We start from the raw sequence: 22380 nt of genomic DNA, 5'->3' as shown, positions 1-22380 counted from the left end.
CACCGAGAACGAAGCAGCGCAGATCATGAATTCCCCTGCGTTGTTTTCTTTTCTTTCTTTTTTTCCTTTGTACTGGAGATTGAACCCTGGGCACTCTATCACTGAGCCACATCCCCAGCCCTTTTTAGTGTTTTTGTTTATTCTGAGACAGGGTCTGGCTAAGTTGCTGAGACTATCCTTGGATTTGTGCTCCTTCCTTCTCAGCCTCTCTAGTGGCTGGAATTTCAGACATGGGCCACCACACCCTATTTACTCTCTTTTAGAAATGAATAAGGATGATCAGAACCACAACCATATATTGAGCGTTTACTACAGGATCTCATTTAATTCTTACTGTAGCCTTCAGGGTGGTTGGTAATATTGCCATTTCATAGATGATGAAACTGAGGCTCAGTGGAGTAAACTAATTTGCCCCCACATACAGCTAGTAGGTTCTTATCACCGGAAACTTGTGTTACTTACTATGTGTCAGAGACTCTTCTGAGCGCTCTACTTATTTAATTCACTTCACCCTATGAGGCAGTTACTAGGATTAGCACCATTTTGGAAATGATGAAAGTAAGATTCAGAGATGTTAAGCTACTTGTCAAACTGCAGGCTCTGGGATTCAAACCCAGGTGTGAAGGGGCGGGCTCAGAGCTGGTTCAGAGTAGACATTTCAAGATTCCCTGATCTTCCATCTTAGCTCAGACGGGGCCTAGAGTCTGCATATTTAACAAGCCTCCCTCACCCCCAGATGATTTTCTGGGTTGTTCTTGACTATGTTTTGAGGCATGTTCCAGAAAGTAGGACCCAACCAGGGCTCAGATTTGGTTTTTCAGTCCTGAAAGGTGCTGGTCCCTGGTGGAAATGTGAGGTCCAGGCGGTCCTGTTTACAACCTTGTGCAAGTCCCCAGGCCACCCGCCCCCGCACTTGACAGGCCCAGCCAGGTTCTCAGCAGGGTGCTCTCATCAATTATAGATTCCCAAGGAGCAGGGCTTGTTATGCAAGACTTGTCCCTGTGACAGCCTCTTCCTGGGAGTCAGTTCTGACCTCCTAGTGTGAGAAGGGGCAGGTAAGAGACCGACCTGCTAGGAGTAGCTGGCTTGGGGCCCTCTTGTTCTGTGAACCCTGCAAATCTTAAAAGTCATTGCACACTGCAAGGTGGTAATCCCTCACCTTCCCATCCTGCTTGGCCCCTGCCTTTCCGTTTTCAGACAGAAGGGGGGACCCCCCTGGGGCTGGGTTATTTGAAACCCTTTGTTCAAACCCATCCTGGGCCTGGCAGAGTCCTCAGAGCCCTTGGACCAGGAAACACTGTTGAAAACCCAGAGAATCATTGGAAACATTTTCTTCTCCCATTTATTGTAAAAGGAACTTTGAGTTTAGAGGGTAGAGGGGACCAACCCTGATCAAAAAAATTTTTAGTTTTATAAACAGTTCAATGTGTTTTTTTCATGTAAACATCTATTGCTTTCCCCCTTCTCATTATAAGAGTAATGCAAGTTTACTGTAAAATATCAAACGATACAGACGTATTTAGGTTTTAGACAGCAGAAGTCCCCCAAGAGTCTGCCCTTGTAGATACATCCCAAGTGCTGGTTCAGTTTTTTTCTCTCTCTCCATGAACATATCTGTCTTATCACTTCAATTTGGAAAGTGGCTTTTTAAACAATTTATCCTATTGAATTTCAAATTATTTGATGCCAATCTCTTCCCACCTAATGATTAGACTATAGAAAGCAATCTAAAGATTATAGTAAAAAAAATAGCAATAATCTCCAAAAAAGTCCTGCCTCCCTCCAGCATTTGGAAATCCACTAATGTTTTCTTAGAGCATTTATTTATGTATTTATTTATTTTAACTTATCTTGCCAAATCTAATTTCCTAGATCAGTAAGATTAAAGGAGTTAATAGGAAACTCATGGCTACAATCATGAGAAATCAAGTAGTGTTTTATTTTATAAATTTTATACAGAGAAGTCCTTAGAATTGAGATTAATGATATAAGTAACCTTTTTCCTTTTTTTAAAAAAAAAGGTGTTTTTTTTTTGTTTTTGTTTTTGTTTTTGTTTTTTTATCTTGACAGCCCCCTCCCCTGCCCAAACCCCCGGGGGCACTCTACCACTGAGCTACATCCCCAATTCTTTTTTTATTTTATTTTCTATTTTGATACAGGGTTTTGCTAAGTTGCTGAGGCTGGCCCCAAACTTCTTACTATCCTCCTGCCTCAGCCTCCCAGGTAGCTGGGATCACAGGCAAGAGCCACTGTACCTGACTAGTGTTTTCTATTTGTTCATAACAAAAACAAAAAGGCATGCTGGGTCAAATTAAGAATTTTAGGGGTGTATTTTTTAAAAAGCGACTGGGTTTCCTTTGCTCTTGTCTCCTCATATCCTTGTCTCTGAGGGACCAGTAGAAACAGTTGATGGGTCCTTGTATATTTTGGAAAAGCCATTCAGAGTCACTCTCCCTTGATGTCCAGCTGAGTGGAGCCGCAGGTCAGGGCTGAGGGGACAGATCATGGGCCCTGTCCATGGAAGGGAGAACAGGGAGGTGAAATCCAGCACTGCTGCCAACCAGCCGGAACCCTGGCACATTTGGTCCTGAATCTCCCACAGCCTTCTTTTCTTTATTGGTGACACGGGGTGACACAAGCCCCTACTCAGTGGGCCTGTTGTGAGGATTGCATCGCGTGTGTGGAAGACAGGCCCAGCCCGGGTGGAGCACAGTAGGTGTGGGCCATGTGTCCTCCTCCCTGGCTGCTCCTCACCTGCTCCCAGCCAACTCTCAGAACTTTCCTGCCGCTGCCTCCCCTCCATCAGTCCCCACCAATGTCCTTCTCACTCTGTTCTGCTCACAGATCCCAAGCATCAGTGCCACCCAGTGCCTGAGACCCCTTAGACCCAGCCTGCATCCCGGAACCCCATCTTGTTTCTTCTGATAACGGGGAAGGTGACTGGTTGTTGGTTGCTACTTAGTTGTGGGTGGCAAAGTCAAGAGTGGAGGCTCTGAGCCTCCTCTGCGCTGCACACCAAAGACATTCACAGAATGGCACCCACAGCTCCCTTGAGGGCGCGAAGGCAGAGTCAAAGGCTTGGCAGCTCCACGGAGCCCAGGGAATAAGGAAAGGCTCTGTGCTGATCCCAAGAAGGGACACCAGGGGGCGTTCTGGCTCCTGGCACCAGGAAAAGACTTCCTACTTGAAAAAGGGCTCTGAGTGGGGATTGTTCCTCCCTCTCATCTGAGTGACTCCAGCGACCTTTGTTTGCTGTAGGAAGCCTGATGTTGGGGGAAGAAGGTGGGTGTCACATGCTGGGTTTGAATCCCAGCTTTACCATCTGCAGCTGTGAGATCTGGGGCGAGTCCTCACTTGTGGGCTCTGCTTCTGTCTTCTATGAGATGGGGATAATGATACCTCCCTCACAGACGATGCCTGCAAAATGCTCGGCACAGTGGGCATTATCATGTCACAATATTATGTGTCGCTTGCTGTGATTGGCATGACAGAGGCATGATTCAAATGGCTCCCTTTGCCTCTTTGCCCTGAGCAAATGCGGCTTGCATCAGACTTTGCACATCCCTGGAGAGAGAGGCGGGCAGAGAGGGACCTGGCTAGGGTGGCTGCATTTCCAGTCTTTTTCCAGCATTTCCAGGGTGGAAGCCCTTCTGCTTCTACCCTCCTGGAGTGTGGAGTAGGGAGAAGTATCAAAGTGGGAGTGGGAGGCAAAATTTCCAGTCTTGACTGCCACAGGCTTGCTGAGCACTTATAAGTAAGTCAGTTTACTTTTCTGGGCTTCAGCTCACCATGGATAAAATGGGACGCTGGGTTAGGACCTTTTTAGCTCTGATCTTAGGAACTGTGGCTGATGGGAAGAAATCCCAGCCAGTTTTTCTTGGCTTTCTGCTGAGCCAGGGGCATTAGGGACTAGAGCAGGGAAGCCCCCGAAGGCCCTGCTCCAGGACTTGGTGATGGCTGCAGAGGGTGGGTGAAACCCTGAGGCTTACCCAAGCTGCCCAGCACTGTCCTGGCAGTGTAATTGTCTCTTACCCACAGCTGCCTCCTAAGGCTTAATTGGTGGCACTTGCTGTATTACCCCAGGAGGAAACAGGCAGATGGTGTGGGTGCGGCCAGTCCCAAAGACTTCCCAGGAATCCTTGAAGGGTGGGAAGGATTTATAGTGCATTAGCCCTCCCCAAAGTGGGTTTTGCAGAGCACTTGAGCTGGAGGCAGGATGTGGTAGAGACAGGTGGTTCTTGAGGAATGCTGTTTAAAGAGGTGGCCAGCAGTGCCCCCACGGGATTTGCCAGAGCCTCATCTGTGCTCATGTGTGTCGGGTAACAGTCAGCAGCGGGGAGTAAGGATCATCCCCTACACTTTCTGATCATGGAACCCTTTCCTTGCAGACTATCATGGGGGAGTTGGGTGTCATAGAACATTCCTTGGGAAATGCTGGTTTTGAGAAAAGAATGTTTTCAATTTTTTGATTTAGGGAAGTGGCTCCAGGGATCTTTTTAGTGGAGTGACTGTGAGTTTCAGTGGGACACAGTGTGTAGGGAATTTAATACTTCTAGCTGTGTGGCCTTGGGCAAATTTTGTTCCTTTTTCTAAAAGTCGGTTTCCATCTCTGAAATGGGCATAAGAATGTCCCAGTCTCAAGTGGTAGTGGATGTGAAAGTCCTGCATTGACTGGTTGCCACTGTGATGCTGTAAGGCCACTGGTCACAGGCACAGTTTCCTTCACCCCGATTCTATGCCCTTCCTGCTGGCTTCCCTGAACCCTGACCCTGGACTCACGCTGCCTCCTTCACCCAACAGAAAGGTGGTGTGGCATCAGGATTCAAGCATGTGGTACCCAATGAAGTGGTGGTGCAGAGACTCTTCCAAGTCAAAGGACGGCGTGTGATCCGTGCCACCGAGGTGCCTGTGTCCTGGGACAGCTTCAACAGTGGTGACTGCTTCATCTTGGATCTGGGCAACGTGAGTTCTGCCTGACCCTTCCCCAGGGGCTACTGACACCAGGGAGGAAGATACACTCATAAATAGGGGCATAGACTTGGACAGGGCAAACCAAGGGAACCAGCAGGCCCTGTGCCCTGTGGGCCAGTCAGAGACCCACGTACAGATGTGTCCAGCATGCACAGATTCCTGTACATGTAGACTCAAGACCATCATGTGCATGTGCATAGACCTGAGTACACCTTGTATGCACTTGGGATTTGATTGACGCCTAGATTCCCTGACACTTTCATTTATATCTCTTGTTTACCTTCCTCCCAACACATACTGGGGATTGAACCCAAGGGTTTATTTATTTATTTTGGTACTGAGGATTGAACCCAGAGGTGCTTAACCACTGAGCTATGTCCCCTTTATATTTTTTATTTTGAGCCAGGATCACACTAAGTTGTTCGGGCCTTGCTAAGTTGCTGAGACTGGCCTTGAACTTGCAAATCCTTCCTGCTGCCTCAGCCTCCCAAGTCCCTGGAATTCCAAGTGTGTTTCACCATGCCTGGCTAACCCAGGGTTTCTCTGGCACTGATTTATATCTCCAATCCTTGTAAATTTTCAGTTCTGGAACAGGGTCTCACTAAGTTACTGGGGCTGACCCTAAACTTGCCATCCTCCTGCCTCAGTTTCCTGAGTGGCTCTTATGTACCTTTCTACACAGAGACACACACTTATAAGTACATGGCCAGCATGGACAAAAACTATCGGCTGTTGCCCACCAGATGTGGACATCTGCACCACAACAAATACCCTCATGTGTAGACCTGGGCCCAAACATATATGTCATACACATGGTTGCACGTGTACATCATACATGACAATGCACTTCCCTAGATGACCCTATAAATGGATGATATAAATTTGTTACATACTTGTCTCACAGATCTGTGTGAGTGCAAATCTGCAAATGGACCCAGAGGACATTCTACCCCAAGACTCATGTGTGTATATGCCCATGGTCAAAGCCCCTCCCTGAGTTAGCGTGGGCTTTTTAATCAAAGAGAGTAGACACACAGAAAAGTATATGAGTCCTCAGTGTCCAGCTCTGTGGATTTCACAGCATGAACACACCTGCATAACACCAGATCAAGAAACTAGCTCACTGGGCCTTCAAGGCCTCTTTTGCCATCTTCCAGTCCCTTTACCCACAAAAATAATCCTCATCCAGAACTCTCTTAACAGCATAGATTAGTTTCACCTGTTTCTGAACTATACATGCCTAAAACCTCACTCTTTTATGGCTTAATTCTTTGGCTTAACATTGCATTTCTGAGATTCACCTGTCTGTTGCATTTTGCAATTCAGTTATTCTTCTCGCTATATAAGATTCACTTTCATGGTGTCCCACAATTTATTTATTTTTTATGTTGTTGATGGGTATTTGGGGTGGTTTCTGGTTTGAGCTACTCTGAACATCCTTTCCCATGTCCTTTGGTGGACATGTGGGTACAGTTCTGTCAGATATGTTCCTAGGAGGTTTGCTGGCTCATAGGGTGTAGGTATAGTGAGCTTCGGTAGCTATGGCCACATGGTTTTCCAAAGCGCCTGTACCAGTTTGTATTCCCATCAGCAAGTGTCTTAGTTCATTTTTTGTTGCTGTAACAGAATATCTGAATCTGGGTAAATTTATTAAAAAAAAAAAAAAGAAGTTAATTTTGACTCACAGTGCTGGAGCCTGAGAAGTCCAAGATCTGGTGGCTGCATCCAGTGAGGGCCTTGTGCTGCTTTGTAACATGGCAGAAGCAGGAAGGGCAAGCAGGAGCATGTACAAGAGGCAAGACATGAGGGATGGCCTTGCTTTAAAACAAGCTGCTTTCCAAAGAATGAATGCATTCCCACAGAAAGAAATGAACCCTTATAATGACTTAGTCACCTCTTAAAGGCTTCTTCCCAATACCGCCACAGTGGCAATCAAATTTTAACATGAGTTTTAGAGACAAAGCATTTAAACTGGAGCAGCAAGCAAACATTTTTTGTACATAACCTATAATGGCATAACTGTGGTTATATCTGTGAAGTCACATCCCCTGGAGTGTAAGCTTCACACTGATTGCACTTGGATAATGCACATGTGTGTATTCTGCCAGCCTTGCCTGGGCAAGTGCAGAACAAGATGGGCTTGTGCACACCCCACAGCCTCCTCCTTGCCGTGTCACCAGGCAGGGCTTATATAAAGTCTGGGGCGCTGACTTCCTGGGATCTCTTTCTTACAGAACATCTACCAGTGGTGTGGTTCCAACAGCAACCGCTATGAGAAGCTGAAGGCCACACTGGTGTCCAGGGGTATCCGCGACAATGAGCGAAGAGGCCGTGCCCGAGTATATGTATCCGAGGAAGGTGCCGAGCCCGAAGCCATGCTCCAGGTACCCATGGGAAGTGGGTGGGGTGGACAGGGTAGGCTGCTCTGGGTCTGGTTCATGCATTAGGCAATCGGAGGGGAATGTGAGGAAACCGTGTTCCCCACGCCTCCTCCTTAAGGCCTTTGTTTATCCACCAGGCCAGAACACTTCAGGGAGTGGGGAGGATCGGCTTCCCTGGCAACTTCCAGACCTCCTGAGAATTGCACAGATGTGGTGCATGCTGGGAGTGTGAGCCACACCCTCCAGTGAGAGGGCCAAGTCCTCCAAAGGAGTGGGAGAGGAAAGTCTACCAGCATCCCCTGGGGTCAGCTGAGACAACCAAGACCCAGTCCCTAATTTCTTCCTTTGGCAGTTCCTGATAGATTATGGCTTGTTTAGTTCATAACATGATGGGATCACCAGTCATTGTTTTGAGACTTGTCAAGAGAGGCAAAGTTCACCACCCCCTATTTGCCTCCTACTTGCCTGGGAACATCCAGTTCCAGTTTTTGGAAAGAACAGAGGGTTGACTATATGGAGAAGGGGAGCTTGGACATCAGCCATAGTTTTGGAGGGACAGTAGCTGTTGCTGTTAAGACTTGACACACCCAGAATGGAGGAGTGAACAGAGGCTCTGAAGTGAACAGGGATCAAGGTTCAAATTCTGACTTAGCACCTTGTAGCTGCGTGGACAAGTGACTTCATCTCTCTGGACCTCAGTTTCCCCTTCTGTGAGCGGAGAGTGATACCCTGTGTCTCCTGGCATGCCATCTCTTAAAGCCTGTGGTCGGAGGTGTTCAGAGCTGCAGCCAGCTCTAAGAGAAGGCAGATGACCTATCTGAAGGGCTGTCTTGGAAGAAGGGGGACGGGCGGTGTGTGTGTGGGGGCTTTTGACAAGTAGATCCAGCAGGAGGCCTGTGAACAGATGCAGGATGCTAAGGGAGATGGGCTCCACCTGGAGGGTCACCGTGGGTGCCTGTGTGGTACCTGCCTGCCAGGGGAGCTCTCTCAGGATCCCTCCCTCATGGCCACCCTTCCTCTCCATCTCCTGTAGGTGCTGGGCCCCAAGCCAGCTCTGCCCGAAGGTACTGAGGACATAATCAAGGTGGATGCTGCCAACCGCAAGCTGGCCAAGCTATACAAGGTGAGCTCCTGGGCATGGCGTCAGGACCAGGTGCCAGGAGACCTGGCGGTCCCCAGCTCCTCTGCTGTAGAACCTTAAGCAAGGCAGAGCCCCTGATGCAGGCTCTCCTTTCTGTGTTTCCGGTGGATGCTCAAGTATTTCCCTGTTGTCCCCGAGCGTCAGTCAGTAGACCTGGCAGAGCAGTAATGGAAAAAGAAAAAGGAGACCCACTGTGCTCAGAGGTGGCGGGCAGAAGCAATGGGTGTTGATCAGCCATGCTCCGTGTGTGTGCTTGGGCATCCTCTAGCTGACGCTCACCTGCTCTGCTCACCTCTCTGTCCCCTCAGGTCTCCAACGGAGCAGGCAGCATGACGGTCTCCCTCGTGGCTGATGAGAACCCCTTCGCCCAGGGGGCCCTGAGGTCAGAGGACTGCTTCATCCTGGACCATGGCAAAGATGGGAAAATCTTTGTCTGGAAAGGTACGGGGGGCAGGGCCAAGGTCTCACCTGGTCTCTAGGAATTGGTCTCCTGTGACTGTCAGGAGCTCCCGGGGAAGGCCGAGTTTTGGAGGCACCCTGGTGCCGTGCAAATCAGGAATCTTGTTGAATATCTTGGCTTTGCAGTTGACTTGCTGTGTGATCTTGGGTACTTTATTTAACCCTCTCTGGGCCTCAGATTCCCTATTTGGGCTCACATTAGTGTTTTCAAAGTGCATTACAACATCAGTTCTCAGAGAGGTCAACAGGTGTCAGGTAAAAGACGAGAAAAATGTCTAACTCGGTGGTCCAGTACGTTCTCGGACCGCAGTGAATTGGATGTTAAACATTAGACTTTTAATTTGCTTGTGTACATTGGGCCTCTCATGAAGGTGCTTGGTTTCTGTTTGGGGAGCATCATGCTTGAAGTCTGCAAAACTCTTTGAGGAATATTTTGTGGGAGGCTCTTGGAAAACGTTGGCTCACATGATTCTGAGAGGTCTGAGATATTGAGGGGATCCCTCTGGGGTCTCCCCACATTCTCTAAGGGTAGTCACAGGGAGGATGACAAAGGGAGGAAGGCAGTGGGTGGACAGAGAGCCACAGTGCTTGTGGCTGTTACTGTTAATACTCTCTGGGGCCCTGGGGCCTGGGCTAGCTGACCTTGTTCTTGACCTTGGCAATGGGAAGTCTGGGCACTAACTGGCAAGGAGCTTTCAGGGTTGAAAACTTGAGACCAGAGAGTGGGATAGATTCCTCACTGTAGAGGGAGGCTGGAGTGTGGAGTGCAGGGAGTCTGAGTCATGGGAGTCCCACTTGCTGAGTGGTCTTTGTGGTCTTAGCATTCTTGGCTAAATCACAGAGCCTCTCTAAGATCCTAATATTCTCATATGTAAACGGCAACAATAATGACATTGGCTGCATGAAGTGTGGTCTGGATTGAATGAACTAATCCATGTAGAGTTGTGAGCACAAAATATGTGCTCAGTAAACAGTCCCACAGTGTTTTTATGGTTGCTGCTGTTGACCAGGGTCCCAGCTGGACCCCCAGGAGCTCCAGGTGCCATCAGCTCTTGGGGAGGGGGATGTATCTCTGGCCTTGGCTGTCCACAGACTAAAAAGAGTTTGGCCTCCAATGCTCCATTTTCCTGGACCATTGGACATTAGGCTGCAGCAGGACCCCAGGCCCCAACCCTCTATTGCCTTTTCTGGCTGCCAACAGGCAAACAGGCCAACACAGAGGAGAGGAAGGCTGCCCTCAAAACGGCCTCTGACTTCATCTCCAAGATGCAATACCCCAAGCAGACCCAGGTGAGCCTTGGGGGACCGAGAGGGGTGGGGCCAGTTTGGGGGGTATGTGCTGAGGGACGATGTCCCACCCTCAGTATGGACTGGGTATCTGAGGACCCCTGCTGGGTACCCAACCACATCCTCCTTCTCCCCCTTCCCTTCCCAGGTTTCAGTCCTTCCCGAAGGTGGCGAGACCCCACTGTTCAAGCAGTTCTTCAAGAACTGGCGTGACCCAGACCAGACCGATGGCCCAGGCTTGGCCTATCTCTCCAGCCACATTGCCAACGTGGAGCGTGTACCCTTCGATGCTGCCACACTGCACACCTCCACCGCCATGGCCGCCCAGCACGCCATGGATGACGATGGCACCGGCCAGAAACAGGTGCCATTGGGGGTGGGGTGGCTGGGGTGGCTTGCACAGGGATAAGGACACTTAGGTTGATATCGGAGCAGGAGTAGGAGTTGCCATGGAGAGAAGGGGCGGAGTGGTGGGCATTGCGCACAAGACTTCCTATTTGGGGAAAAGGCTGCTCTGGAGAGGCCCGTGCTGACGGCAGCCTGTGGGAGGTGCTGTGACGGCAGGCTGCTGGACTTGATCCTGGACCCGATGGGATTTTCTTTTTTGAAAAAGCAGACTTATGATATGCTCAGTTCTGTGCTCTAGAAACTCACTGCGCAAGTGGATAGGAAGCTGGTGAATGGAGATAGAGAGCCTGTGAGGATGCCGTTGTAAGAATTTAGGGGAGAGAAGGTGATGCCCTTGAGACTTGGGAGGTCACGGTGAGGATGGGGTGGGGGTGAGGCAGAGTCCACTTCAGGGCAATGTGGGCTGCATTCCTATGGCAGGAATAACAACCGTGTTCATTTTGATTTACGATTCTTTTGGTGGTTTTCTCATTGGTGTTATTCATTCACTGCTGCACTGGGTTGGGGAGGATGAAATGAAAATATATTCGGGGCAGGGCAGTGTAGAAGGAGCCTGGATATGACCTGAACTAAGGTAATTTAACCTCTTGGAACCTCACTTTCCTGCCTGTAAATTGGGGTTAATCCTGCTGTATTTACCTTCAAGAATTTCCAAGATCCTGAGACTGTGGAGCAGTTTCCCAGGAATTGGAAGAACTTGGTGTCTCTGTACCACCAGGTGGCACTGCAGGGCCTCCTGACCACTTGGAAGTGCTGCAGAGACCTGCCAGCAGGGGTCTTTCTGAGGCCACTTAGTGATGGCCCTGTCTCTGGAGGTGACCTGTAAAATCCAGGAGATTCAATAATGATACAGAGAACGGTAACATTAGTAATACAATAATAGTTATATTCATAAGAGCAGCTGCCATCTACAGAGCAGTGAGCTGGTGCTAGCACCCTGTTGGACTTCCATGAATGAACTCTGGGACTTCACAATGCTTCCAAGAAGCTACTGTGATTATCCCCGTTTTTCAGATGAGAAAACTGAGACTCAGAGAGGTTTAACAAGTTGTCCAAAGTCACACGACCTGTAAAGGGTGGAGCCTGATCCTGGGTCTGGGCCTGGCTCTTAACCCCCACTGAGCTACAATCCACAGGAGCTGCCCTCATGGTCCTTCCCAGGGGAAGGTCCAGGATGGGCTGGGGGTTTGGTTTGAAGATCCAGAGTCTCATCCCTGCCCCTTGGAGGCTCTTGTGCTTTGGGCAAATTATTTAACTTCATCCTGAGCCCAAGTTGTGTCACCTGGGGAAAGCTTGTCCTGTGTCCTCCATGCCGTGGTTTTCAGATGGCCTGCGTTGGGGTAGGGGTGCCGCATGGTGTCTGACCCCAGCTTTGCCCTGACAGATCTGGAGAATCGAAGGCTCCAACAAAGTGCCTGTGGACCCTGCCACGTACGGGCAGTTCTACGGAGGTGACAGCTACATTATTCTGTACAACTATCGCCATGGTGGCCGCCAGGGACAGATCATCTACACCTGGTGAGGGCCTGGGGCCATCTGCTGTGTTGGGGGGAGTAGGGGGCACTTGCTGGGCCTTGGGCGTGGCAGCAATGGGAGGAGAGTGAGTAGGATGGAGGGAAGTCTGGGGTGTGTGGGCCTGAGGTGGGACAGCCATGCCCCGTCGGGAGAGCCCGCAGTGCTACCTGTTTCTCCAAACAACATCTAACTCACTCTTATCAAAAGATGACATCGTCAGCAATGCGGTTAACAGGTGGAAACAAACAAATCCTACTTCTCCTACAGTCCATGCCAAGCACCGAGCACACTCGGGCTGACCCTTCCATACATTTCTATACCCATAAATACTTACAATGATTAAAAACATATCAACTAAAAATAACTAACTAAACCATTATTTTAAAGTAGAGGGCACACTCATGTTGTTCTGTTACTGAACTCAGTTCCTGGACCCAGAGTTGGAGGAGGATCGCTGAATCCAGAAAGAACTGCAAGTGCAGCCCAGGCTGCGTTGAGGGACTTGGGCTGGACCAGCAGGTAGTCGCAGCACTGATAGGAAGGTTGTCTGGCTAGATCCAGAGAAAAAAAAACGGTCAGAAACTTCTGCCCAAGGCAGAAGGGAGACTGCACATGGGGAAAAGTGATCCCAGGCTGACTCGCGCAAAGAGCACAGGGGACACGTTTCATGGCACCTCTGGTGTAAGCAGGCACTCAGTCTCTTGGTGTCATCGGCTGCACCAGCACCCTTCCTCCTACCTCCTCAGGTGTTCCGTGTCTCATTTCCATCTTGAGTCTCCACCCAGGATGGGCCTTCTACTCTGCTAATAAGGTGAAAGCAGCTCTGGGTTTCTTGGGTGACTGCCGCATCCTGCATTTGCCCCTGGTCACCTGGAGTTGCCCTTCTCATCAGGGAATCTCCAAGGTCGTTATTTTCAGAATAGTGCAGACCCTGCCCTGGCTGGCTGGAGCTGGCGTTTCTGCTGACCACAGTCTCAGGAGGCTGAGCTGCCTTTCCTGGCCACTGTCCCCCGGCGAGGTGTCTCACCCTCTTGGCCTTGCAGACTGGCACACCGCTAACTCCTCTTGTGGCTGTCAGACCCCGAAGACTGAGAGCTGGCCCTGCTGTCTCATTTCCCTTGACAGGTGTTTATCCTAAGGGATCCTATTTTCACAGGGGTCCCCTTCTGTGTCAGCTCCCAAATCAAAATGATAAAAAGGTATTACTGAGAAATCTCACTCACACCTTCTCTACCCCATGCACCAGAGCCCATCCTGCAGGAGTCACCGCTTTCAGTAATTTCTGGCACATTCTTCCAGTTGTTCTTTATGCAAATGTAAACAAATATAACTTTATATTCCTAATTTCCTTTCTCACAGAAGAGAGAGTTACTGTGTATATTGTTCTGTACTTTGCTTTTTGGACTCAGTTCTTCCTGGAGAGGAGTCAACGTCATTGCGTAGCTTCCTCTTCTTGGGGTGGCCGTGCTGTGGCTGATTGAACCTGCTTCCTGCTGAGACATAGTTGGGTTGCTTCCAGTCGTTAGCTATGACAGGCATCTCTGAGATTAGTCATCTTAAACAAACATCATGTGGAATGTGTAGAGAAGTCCCTCTAGAGCGAGTTCCCAGAAAGGGGGTTCTGGGTCAAAGAGCCAATGCACCTGTCACTTTGATAGATGGCGGCCAATTTCCCTGGAGAGTATTTGTATTCCCATTTTGTATTCCCACCAGCAACATGTGACAGGCCCTGTTTCCCTGTATCCACACCCCTGGACTGTGCTGTCAAACTTTTAGATGTTTTATCAACCTGATAGTTTATAACTTGACGTTTCAGTGTGCTTTACATTTGTGTTTGAGGCTGAGATGTGGCTCAGGGGTAGAGCACTTGCCTGGTATGTGCAAGGTCCTGGGCCCCATCCCCAGGACCAAAAAACAAAACAAAAACCCCCAAATAACCAAAAAAACAAAAGCAAAACAATACTAAGAAAAATTTTTATAAATTGTGTTTTGCTTTGTATACAGTCTCAGACTTTTTTATTTGATTATTGGCTTTTGTATTTCTTCTTGTTAAAACTTCTTATTTTGAAACAATTTTAGGCTTGTAGGGAAGTTGCAAAAAATCCTAGGCAGTTCTTGTACACCCAGGACCCAGGTTCCCCTGCGGTCACATCTTAGGTAACCCTCATTCAGGAACCTGCCATTGTTACAATGCCTCGTGTTGTCTGTGGGCTTTCCTGGAATTCCCCCAGTTTTCCCACTCATGTCCTTTCCCGTGGACCCAGATCTAACCCGGGAACCCACGTGGCATTTACTCCTCGTCTCAGACTCCTGGACCCTGTGACACTTTCTCCCTCTTCCTTTTCTTTTTATAATCTTGACGTTTTTTGAGGAATGTCGGGCAATTAGCTTGCAGAATGGATCTCAGTTTTTGACAACTTCACCCTTTTTTAAAAGATGCTTAAAAATTTTAAAAATAGATACTACGTGCACATGGTGTAAAGTCTTAAGAAAGCCCTTTTAAAATAATTGGCTGTGGCAGCACACTGATTTGTCAGATTTTGCTTATTCAGATAGTAGACGTTGGTAATGGGTCATTTAGGCAGCACAGGAAGGGGGTGGGATAGAAAGCCCAGCCACCCCTAACTGTCCCCTCTCTGGACAGTCACCGATCTGTGCAGACCTCTCTGCCTGTGTCCACATGAGGCTAAATCAACTGATGTCTTTTCCCACAACTGGGCTCAAGTCCGCTTGCTATTCTCCGACCTGCCTTTCCACACACAGAAATGTCCTTGGCCACTTTACTGGATCTCAGATTTGTCTCTCAAAGCACCCTCTCCTGTGGCTGTCCAGCACAGGATGACCCAGCCAAGCCCCTGTGGGGCAGGCACGTTGAGGAGAGGGAAGTCAATTTGTTGTACTCAGATCTATGCAAGACCAGTGCTAAGCCAAGAGCTGGCCGTGTTGGTTTGGCTCCTGGCTCTGGTTTCTCTCTCGAGAGCCCCTTTCTTTCTCTAGCTCGGTTCCATCACTTGCAGCGTGGAGCTCTGTGGGTTTCTCAGGCCCAGGACTCTGTGCAAACCTCAGTGCCGAGTCTCACTTCCTTTTCCAGGCAGGGTGCCCAGTCTACCCAGGATGAGGTCGCTGCGTCTGCTATCCTCTCTGCTCAGCTGGATGAGGAACTGGGAGGAACCCCTGTACAGGTGAGCCAGCCCACTGCCTCTCTGGGCTGTGGCCTGAACCTTGTCCATCTGGTCACTCCTCTGTTTGTCCATCATGCCTACAGCTGCCCTGATGGGCCTTAGAGTCTAGGGGAAGGTAGACATTCAGCACACGTGCACACTGATGGATATGTGGGCCATGCACGGTGACTTCACAGCCAGCAAAATGATAGGACACTGTGGGAGAGGGCAGTGGGACAGGCAATGGGGTGGGACAGTAAGAAGATGGGTGTGGAGCAGCCCGCTCGGGTTTGGACGCTGTCTTCATCTCTGGGCAACCTTGGCCAAGTCACTTAGCCTCTCTGTGCCTCTATGTTCTTCAAATAGGGGTGACAATGGTACCCACCTCACAGAATTCCTCTGGTTGAGGAGTAAGAGTTAACATTTGTAAAGAAAGTTACAATCACGCCTGACATGCAGGGCTCCTCCTGTGTATATGAGTGGTAAGTATAAGGGCATAAATGCCACAAAAGATCTAATTAGATTTGAGAAGCCATTCTCCTACTCCCAGGAACGAACTCTTCAGGTGGGGCCTAACAGACAAGTCGGAGTTGGCCAGACCTGGAGTGAAGGGAAGTGCATTCCAGGTGGAGGGAGGAGCATATGCAAAGGCCCTGAGATGGAGGCAGCAGTTGGTGTGAGGGTGAAATGACTTGAGGCTGGAGGGGTGGTCAGAGGGGCTGGACCACATGGAGGCCACAGTGATGGATGCTGACCTTGACCCAGAGAACAGTGGGGAGTTGCTGAATGGTGAAGTTCACCTTGGGTGAAGGGATTTCTGGTTAAAAGGTCACCCTGGCTGCTGACTGAGCCCTGGAAGGCCGCAGAGCCAGGCTGTCAGGGGATTGTGGGGGAAGCAGACAAGAGTTCCACCTCCATCCTGCCCTTGGGGCGGGTGGGGCTCTGCATGTGGATCAGTGGTCAGCTTCCTTCCTGATGACTGTGACGGTCTGGGTACCAGACAGTGAGAGGGTCACTGTCTTTCCTCATTCATCCCAACAACAGCCTTGGCAGTAGCTCTGGGCCCCACTCAGAGAGGAAGAAGCCAAGAGGCTGAGGTGAGGCCAAGTGCCCCCGTCAGGTGGCTCTGAGACATGAGCTCCAGCCCAGCCAGGGCAGGTGGCTGCCCCGATGTAGTGAGCAGAGACCACGCCTGGGCTGGAAGTGAGGGAAACGCTCAGGCAGAAGCGGATGTGACACATCTTGGTGTAACTCTTGCTCCTGTCCCTCCACCACCAAGCCCCGTGTGCAGGAGGGGTCTCTCCAGATCTGGAAGTCCTCTGTGGCACCGGCTCGGTGTCTGGAACTGACGTCACCATTCTGGAAGAATGTCCAGCACCAATATTTAACTTCCATTTAAGGGAATATCTGCAAACATGGGCTTCCCTGGTTCTTGGACTAGACTCAGGGTCAGTGAGGCAAGTCCTCATGGGGGTAGAGAGGGGGAGCAGCCAAGGCAGCGCCCAGAGGACCTCAGGAAATAGCACTGTTTCCAGCCTTCCTGGAACCCCATTTCCCTGCCCAGCGCCTGTGTGCAGCAGGGTCACGTTCAGACACTGTGTGATGGCCCTGTTTGGGGGTGGGTGGGTGCAGTGCCACCCAGAAGGACCGATCAACACCCCCCCCTTTCCCGACTTGCTCTCCTGTCTCCCTCCAGAGCCGTGTGGTCCAGGGCAAGGAGCCTGCTCATCTCATGAGCTTGTTTGGCGGGAAGCCCATGATCATCTACAAGGGCGGTACCTCCCGCGAAGGTGGGCAGACTGCCCCTGCCAGTACCCGCCTCTTCCAGGTCCGGTCCAGCAGCTCTGGAGCCACTCGGGCTGTTGAGGTAATGCCCAGGTCCTGGATCCCAGAGGGATTCTCTGGAACCTGCCAGGCTTGATGGGCAGATCCACAGGCCCAGGAGTGGGTGGGGCCGGGTGAGGGGCTGCGCATGTTCTACCTTCCTACACTGGCAGCAGGACTGTCTTAGACGTCCCCCTGTTTCAAGGATGCCCAGGGTCTTTAGCACATCCTCCATAATACAGCTCCTTCCCTGCACCACCTGGACACGGTTCCTGATCCCATTCTAACTGCCCTGTCCCTTTCATGGTGGGAGGCACAGACCCAGATATAATTCTCCAAGATGGTCTGAGTCCTGGAGAGGAAGGGTGAACCTCTGTTAATGGAGCCTGGAATTCTAGAATCATCTTGGCTCATCACTGTGCATTAGAGACTCATGGGAGTCAGCTGCACCCCTCAGCTTCCAAAGTCTGTGCACTCAGCTATGCTAGGGTGTGTTTTCCCAAGTCCTCACCTGGGCACTGGCTGGTCCCAATGCAGGGTCTCCTGGGCTGTGAAGAGGGGCCTGATAAAGTGAGTGCTTTCCTCACAGGTAATGCCCAAGGCTGGTGCTCTGAACTCCAACGACGCCTTTGTCCTGAAAACCCCCTCAGCTGCCTACCTGTGGGTGGGTGCAGGAGCCAGTGAGGCCGAGAAGACGGGGGCCCAGGAGCTGCTGAAGGTGCTGCAGGCCCAGCCTGTGCAGGTGGCAGAAGGCAGTGAGCCAGGTAGGAGCTGGCAGGCTCTGCAGCTGTCAGCTTTCCCTCCTTCCTTCTGCTCAGGGCTCTATCTTCCCACCTGTCCCCAGCATGTGTTAAAGAGAAGTGATTGGATTAAAATGGGGGCGGTGATCAGGGAGAGGGTGGTCTCCAGGAGTTAGACAGGAGAGTGCAGCACAGGCAGGGGGCAGTCTGGGAAGGATGCTGGAGGAGGTGGTCACTTGCCAGGAAGCCACCAGGGCTGATGGCATGAGGGCAGTCATGCCATCAGGCTGCTTCTCTTGCTGAATTTAGAGGAAGAGCATCTTCCCTTTTCTGGGAATGAGGAACCAAACTTTGGTTTATATTTAATTTTAATGAGTTTAAACATCAGTATGCTCATGTGGGCCGCGCAGGCAGAGACAGAGCAGGTGTAGTGAGAAGATTATGGAGATCGAGATCAGAAAGGATTTGCATCCTGGCTTACTGATTACCAGCTCTGTGCCTTGGCTGAGTTGCTTAACCTCTCTGAGCCTCAACTGCCTCGTTGATAAGTGGTGATAATTATCCCCGTCCCATGTGCTGTCGTGCTGGCTGTGCCTCTGCCAAGGGTACCCTCTGTAGGCCTCCCTTTCATCATCTTCAGACTCCCCAGGGCCCCTCCCCTTGGCCCCCTGGGATTTGAAGGTGGAGTTGGGGTACAGAGCAGTTGGTTGGGCTCTGGTAGGGCTTGCCACCCAGTCTAGTGTGACAGTGGCATCCCTCAGCAACTACTGTGGCCTCCCCTCATAGACAGCTTCTGGGAGGCCCTGGGCGGAAAGGCTGCCTACCGCACGTCCCCACGGCTGAAGGACAAGAAGATGGATGCCCACCCTCCTCGCCTCTTTGCCTGCTCCAACAAGATCGGCCGCTTTGTGGTGAGCCTCTTCAGAAATGGATCCCAGGGGGCCAGTGGGCCCCAGGGGCAGGAGAAAGGATCCCCTGCCTGAGAGGCAGCCCTGCAGCTCCCTCCTGGGGGAAGGGAAGGGTGCTGATGCCCTTCCACCATGAACCTCCTTCTGTCTTCCCCAGATCGAAGAGGTTCCCGGCGAACTCATGCAGGAAGATCTGGCTACCGATGACGTCATGCTCCTGGACACCTGGGACCAGGTGAGTGAGAAGCAAGGTGAAGGCCAGAGGGAGGGGGAGAGGCTGGACCTCTAGCTCTAGGAGCAGTGGCCAGGTGGCCTGCAAACAGGCAGCACCAGGTGTTCTCAGGAAAGTCCCCATGTGCGGCAGGCCATTCCCCCTCCGAGCCTCTGCTTCATCTGCTATTAATGGGAATGAGGGTTCCTACCTTGGGGACACAGTGCACCATGTCGGTGCAGATGGTGAATGCTCATCTAAACCTGTTGGTAAAGAAGGCTGAGCTCCTGTGTTACCCGGGGATGGGGGGTAGAGTTGGAAGTGCCCCTCTTTCTGTTTCAGAGGGCTCTAGACTCTGCTTCTTCTTACAGGGGGACTGTTGTGCTGGACTCAGTTGGGAAAGTACTGTTCATTCATTCATTTAACCAGAATCCATCGAGCGCCTGCTTTGTGCCTGGTGCTCTCTGTTTTGGATGCTGGGAATAGAGGGATGAATGGAGTCCTTGTCCTCCCAGGGCTCATTCTCATGGTGGGTGTCGGGTCACCCCTCCCAGAGTCCTCGGGGTTGTGGAATAGATGGCCACTGGGGCATGAGCCTCCCCATCCCTGCAACAGGGCTGCTTCTTGGGTTCCTAGCTGGAAGATCAGCACCAACATGTTATTGATTGATCCATGAGCTACTTAATCAGCTTGTCCATCTGTTTATTAGTCCACTCAGCCAGCACCACCATCTTCCGGGCAAATGCTGAGTGCTGGGAATCCTCTGATGAGCCAAGTAGATACAGTACCTGCCTCGGAGGGGCTCCAGTTTAGGAGGCAACACACTGATAAATAAAGAGCCATCGAGTCGGGCATCTTATTGTCCAGGGCCATTCAAGGCAGGTGCTCTTGAAAGCAATGTTAGAAATGCATAAAAACAGATGACATAAAAATAAGCTGAATAGACTTTTATGTGAAATAGAACTTTTCATAAGGCTCAAGCGGTGGTAGTGGCGTTGAGCTGTTTTTATCCCAAGTCTTAGACCCATGTTGACCCAGACAGAGATGGGCACGTAGGAGACTTTCAATATATATGTGTTGGATGAATAAATGAATAAGAATGTGTTGCTCATTTGTTCAACAAATAAATCCCTTTAAATGGATTGTTCATGAACTTTTTGAGAGGTGTCTCCAACTCAATATCTGATGGACCTGGTCAGGCAGGGTTGGGGAGACGGGAAGGAGCGGTGGAGCCTGAGGCAAACTGCGTCTGCCCAGCTTCATCCAAGTGAGAGTGGACACCCAGGGCGGCTGGATCCTCTAATTTCTTAAGAGAAGTTGGAAATCTAAACGTCTATGTCATCATTGGTTCCTGAATTTGTGGAAGAAGATATTACATATGGTGGGTGGGCAAACACATTTGTAGGTTACCACTTTGTGACCTCTGTTCCACATCCTTCCAGCTCTGGGCTCTGTTAGTCGGCCGAGGGCTCTGTCTTGTCCAGTACCTGGCGCCTCCCCATTCCTCCTCCAGCAGGGAATTTGGTCAGCGCCCCTCATGTACTTTTCATTTCATACCTCCAGGTCTTTGTCTGGGTTGGAAAGGATTCCCAAGAAGAGGAAAAGACGGAAGCCTTGACATCTGGTGAGGATGTCTGTGTGATCTTTGGCTGTGGGGTTGTGGGCACAGCTTAGGGCACTGGTCTGGAAGTTAGCATCACGGGTTGAGCACTTCCTCCTTCACAGTCAGTCCCTCGTAATCCCTGCCTGGGGTGGTGTATCAGTCAGCTCTCTGTTACTATTAGAAACACCTGAGACAATCATTTTATAAAGAGAAAAAGGTTTATTTTGGCTCATGGTTTTGGAGGTTTCAGTCCACTGTCAGTCAACCCTGTGGCTTTTGGGCCTGTGATGAGGCAGCATGTGGTAGAACAAAGCCATTCACCTCAGGTTGTGACTCAGAAAAAGAGGAGGCAGCAAAGTCCACTGTCCTCTTCAAGGGCACATGTCCAGTGATCAGAAGACCTCCCCAAAGGCCCCATGACCACCCACTCCTTCCAATAGTGCCCAGCTAGGGACCAAGCATTGCATAGGCTTGTGGAGGGCATCCAGAAGCCTATTATATAGCAGGCAGTGAAAAAAAAACAGGTTGGTTGCTTTAGGAAGCCTCAGGGGAAACCAGGGGAAGGAGGGGCCAGAGGAGAAGCTGCACCCAGCGTCCAGGAGGTCTGACAGCTGAACTCAGCAGGGTTCTGATGTAGGAGAGCAAATCCCTAGTAGTTTCATGGAGCTGATTTCGGAACTGGGAACGTAAATGCAGGTTCTTTAATGTCTTCCAAAGGACCTATCCAAGGAAGGGCTGAGAGTTTTGTGGCAGCTCATGTCCTGAACCACCCTCTCCCTGGTGGGGGAGGCACTAAAAATTCTTGGGGGTTCTTTTTCCCACATGTGTGCCTACAGCTAAGCGGTACATCGAGACGGACCCTGCTAATCGGGACAGGCGGACCCCCATCGTTGTTGTGAAGCAAGGCTTCGAGCCCCCCTCCTTTGTGGGCTGGTTCCTCGGCTGGGATGACGACTACTGGTCTGTGGACCCCTTGGACAGGGCCCTGGCTGAGCTGGCTGCCTGAGGAGCAACAAGACCCACCGGGGTCACTATTCAGTGCCTTTTAGAACTGTCTGTCTCCCCAAGTGATCTTCCGGCGAGCCAGATGTGTGTGCGTGTGGGGTTTTTTTTGTTTTTTTTTTCTTTTCTTTCTTTCTTTCTTTTTTTTACAGTAGACAAAAACAGCCCTGCAAAATCTCAGGGTTCTTGCAGAATTTCCTCAAATATCTGCGCTTTGAAAATTGAATTCAATAAAAGCTTTCTGAAGTGTGTTAACTTTGCATGCCTTACCTGTTCTCCTCGTGCAACAGCCCTGCACACTTGATAGCAATAGTGTCTTCCTGCCTGTGTCCCTCGTAATTCAGAGAAATGCACAGAGAGGCACCTTGCATGTGCTTGGGAACCAGTAGATGAGCTACATGCACCCTGGGTGCTAATCCTGGTCCTCCAAGAAGCAGATGCTGATCTGAGATGAGATGAGCTCAGACTGTACTGGGGAAAATGCCTCGCAGGAAGACTGGGAGGGCCATCAGACCCGGATGCAAGTACGACCTAGGTGGAGAAGGAGAGCAGGCCGGCAGAAGCATCCTTCCTGACCATCAGGAAGGTTGAGCAAAGCTTTCAAGCAGTCCTGAGCCACAGTCCTATTTTTGCTGTTTTTGATTGTAGCTAACTATACGTAGCAAAATATATATCCCTTCAGCCATTTGTAAGTGTACAATTCAGTGATATTATCCACTATGTAACTCAGAGTAGCTATCACACTATCTTTTTCATACCCAAATCTTTT

At 50.4% G+C, this 22380-nt stretch overlaps 1 protein-coding gene across 4 annotated transcripts in view; it reads left to right on the top strand.

The window, feature by feature from the left end:
- Gsn (gelsolin) overlaps nt 1-21866 on the top strand; it is a 53606-nt gene extending 31740 nt beyond the window's left edge. For all 4 annotated transcript variants that reach the window (XM_015497651.2, XM_015497649.2, XM_015497652.2 and 1 more), the window contains 14 exons: nt 4801-4962; nt 7206-7355; nt 8386-8475; nt 8802-8934; nt 10154-10242; nt 10388-10603; nt 12032-12165; nt 15254-15344; nt 17020-17190; nt 17737-17911; nt 18674-18798; nt 18953-19030; nt 20570-20630; nt 21446-21866. In XM_015497651.2, the coding sequence (XP_015353137.1) occupies nt 4801-4962; nt 7206-7355; nt 8386-8475; nt 8802-8934; nt 10154-10242; nt 10388-10603; nt 12032-12165; nt 15254-15344; nt 17020-17190; nt 17737-17911; nt 18674-18798; nt 18953-19030; nt 20570-20630; nt 21446-21615 (1845 nt within the window). In that variant the 3' untranslated portion in view covers nt 21616-21866. The remainder of the gene's footprint in view (nt 1-4800; nt 4963-7205; nt 7356-8385; nt 8476-8801; nt 8935-10153; nt 10243-10387; nt 10604-12031; nt 12166-15253; nt 15345-17019; nt 17191-17736; nt 17912-18673; nt 18799-18952; nt 19031-20569; nt 20631-21445) is intronic.
- The last annotated feature ends 514 nt before the right edge of the window (nt 21867-22380 follow it).

This window comes from Marmota marmota, unplaced genomic scaffold (genome assembly GCF_001458135.2).
Source record: "Marmota marmota marmota unplaced genomic scaffold, marMar, whole genome shotgun sequence".
NCBI classification, from domain to species: Eukaryota; Metazoa; Chordata; class Mammalia; order Rodentia; family Sciuridae; genus Marmota; species Marmota marmota.
Note: the sequence above shows the minus strand (reverse complement) of the source record. Positions and strands in the feature narration are given on the sequence as shown.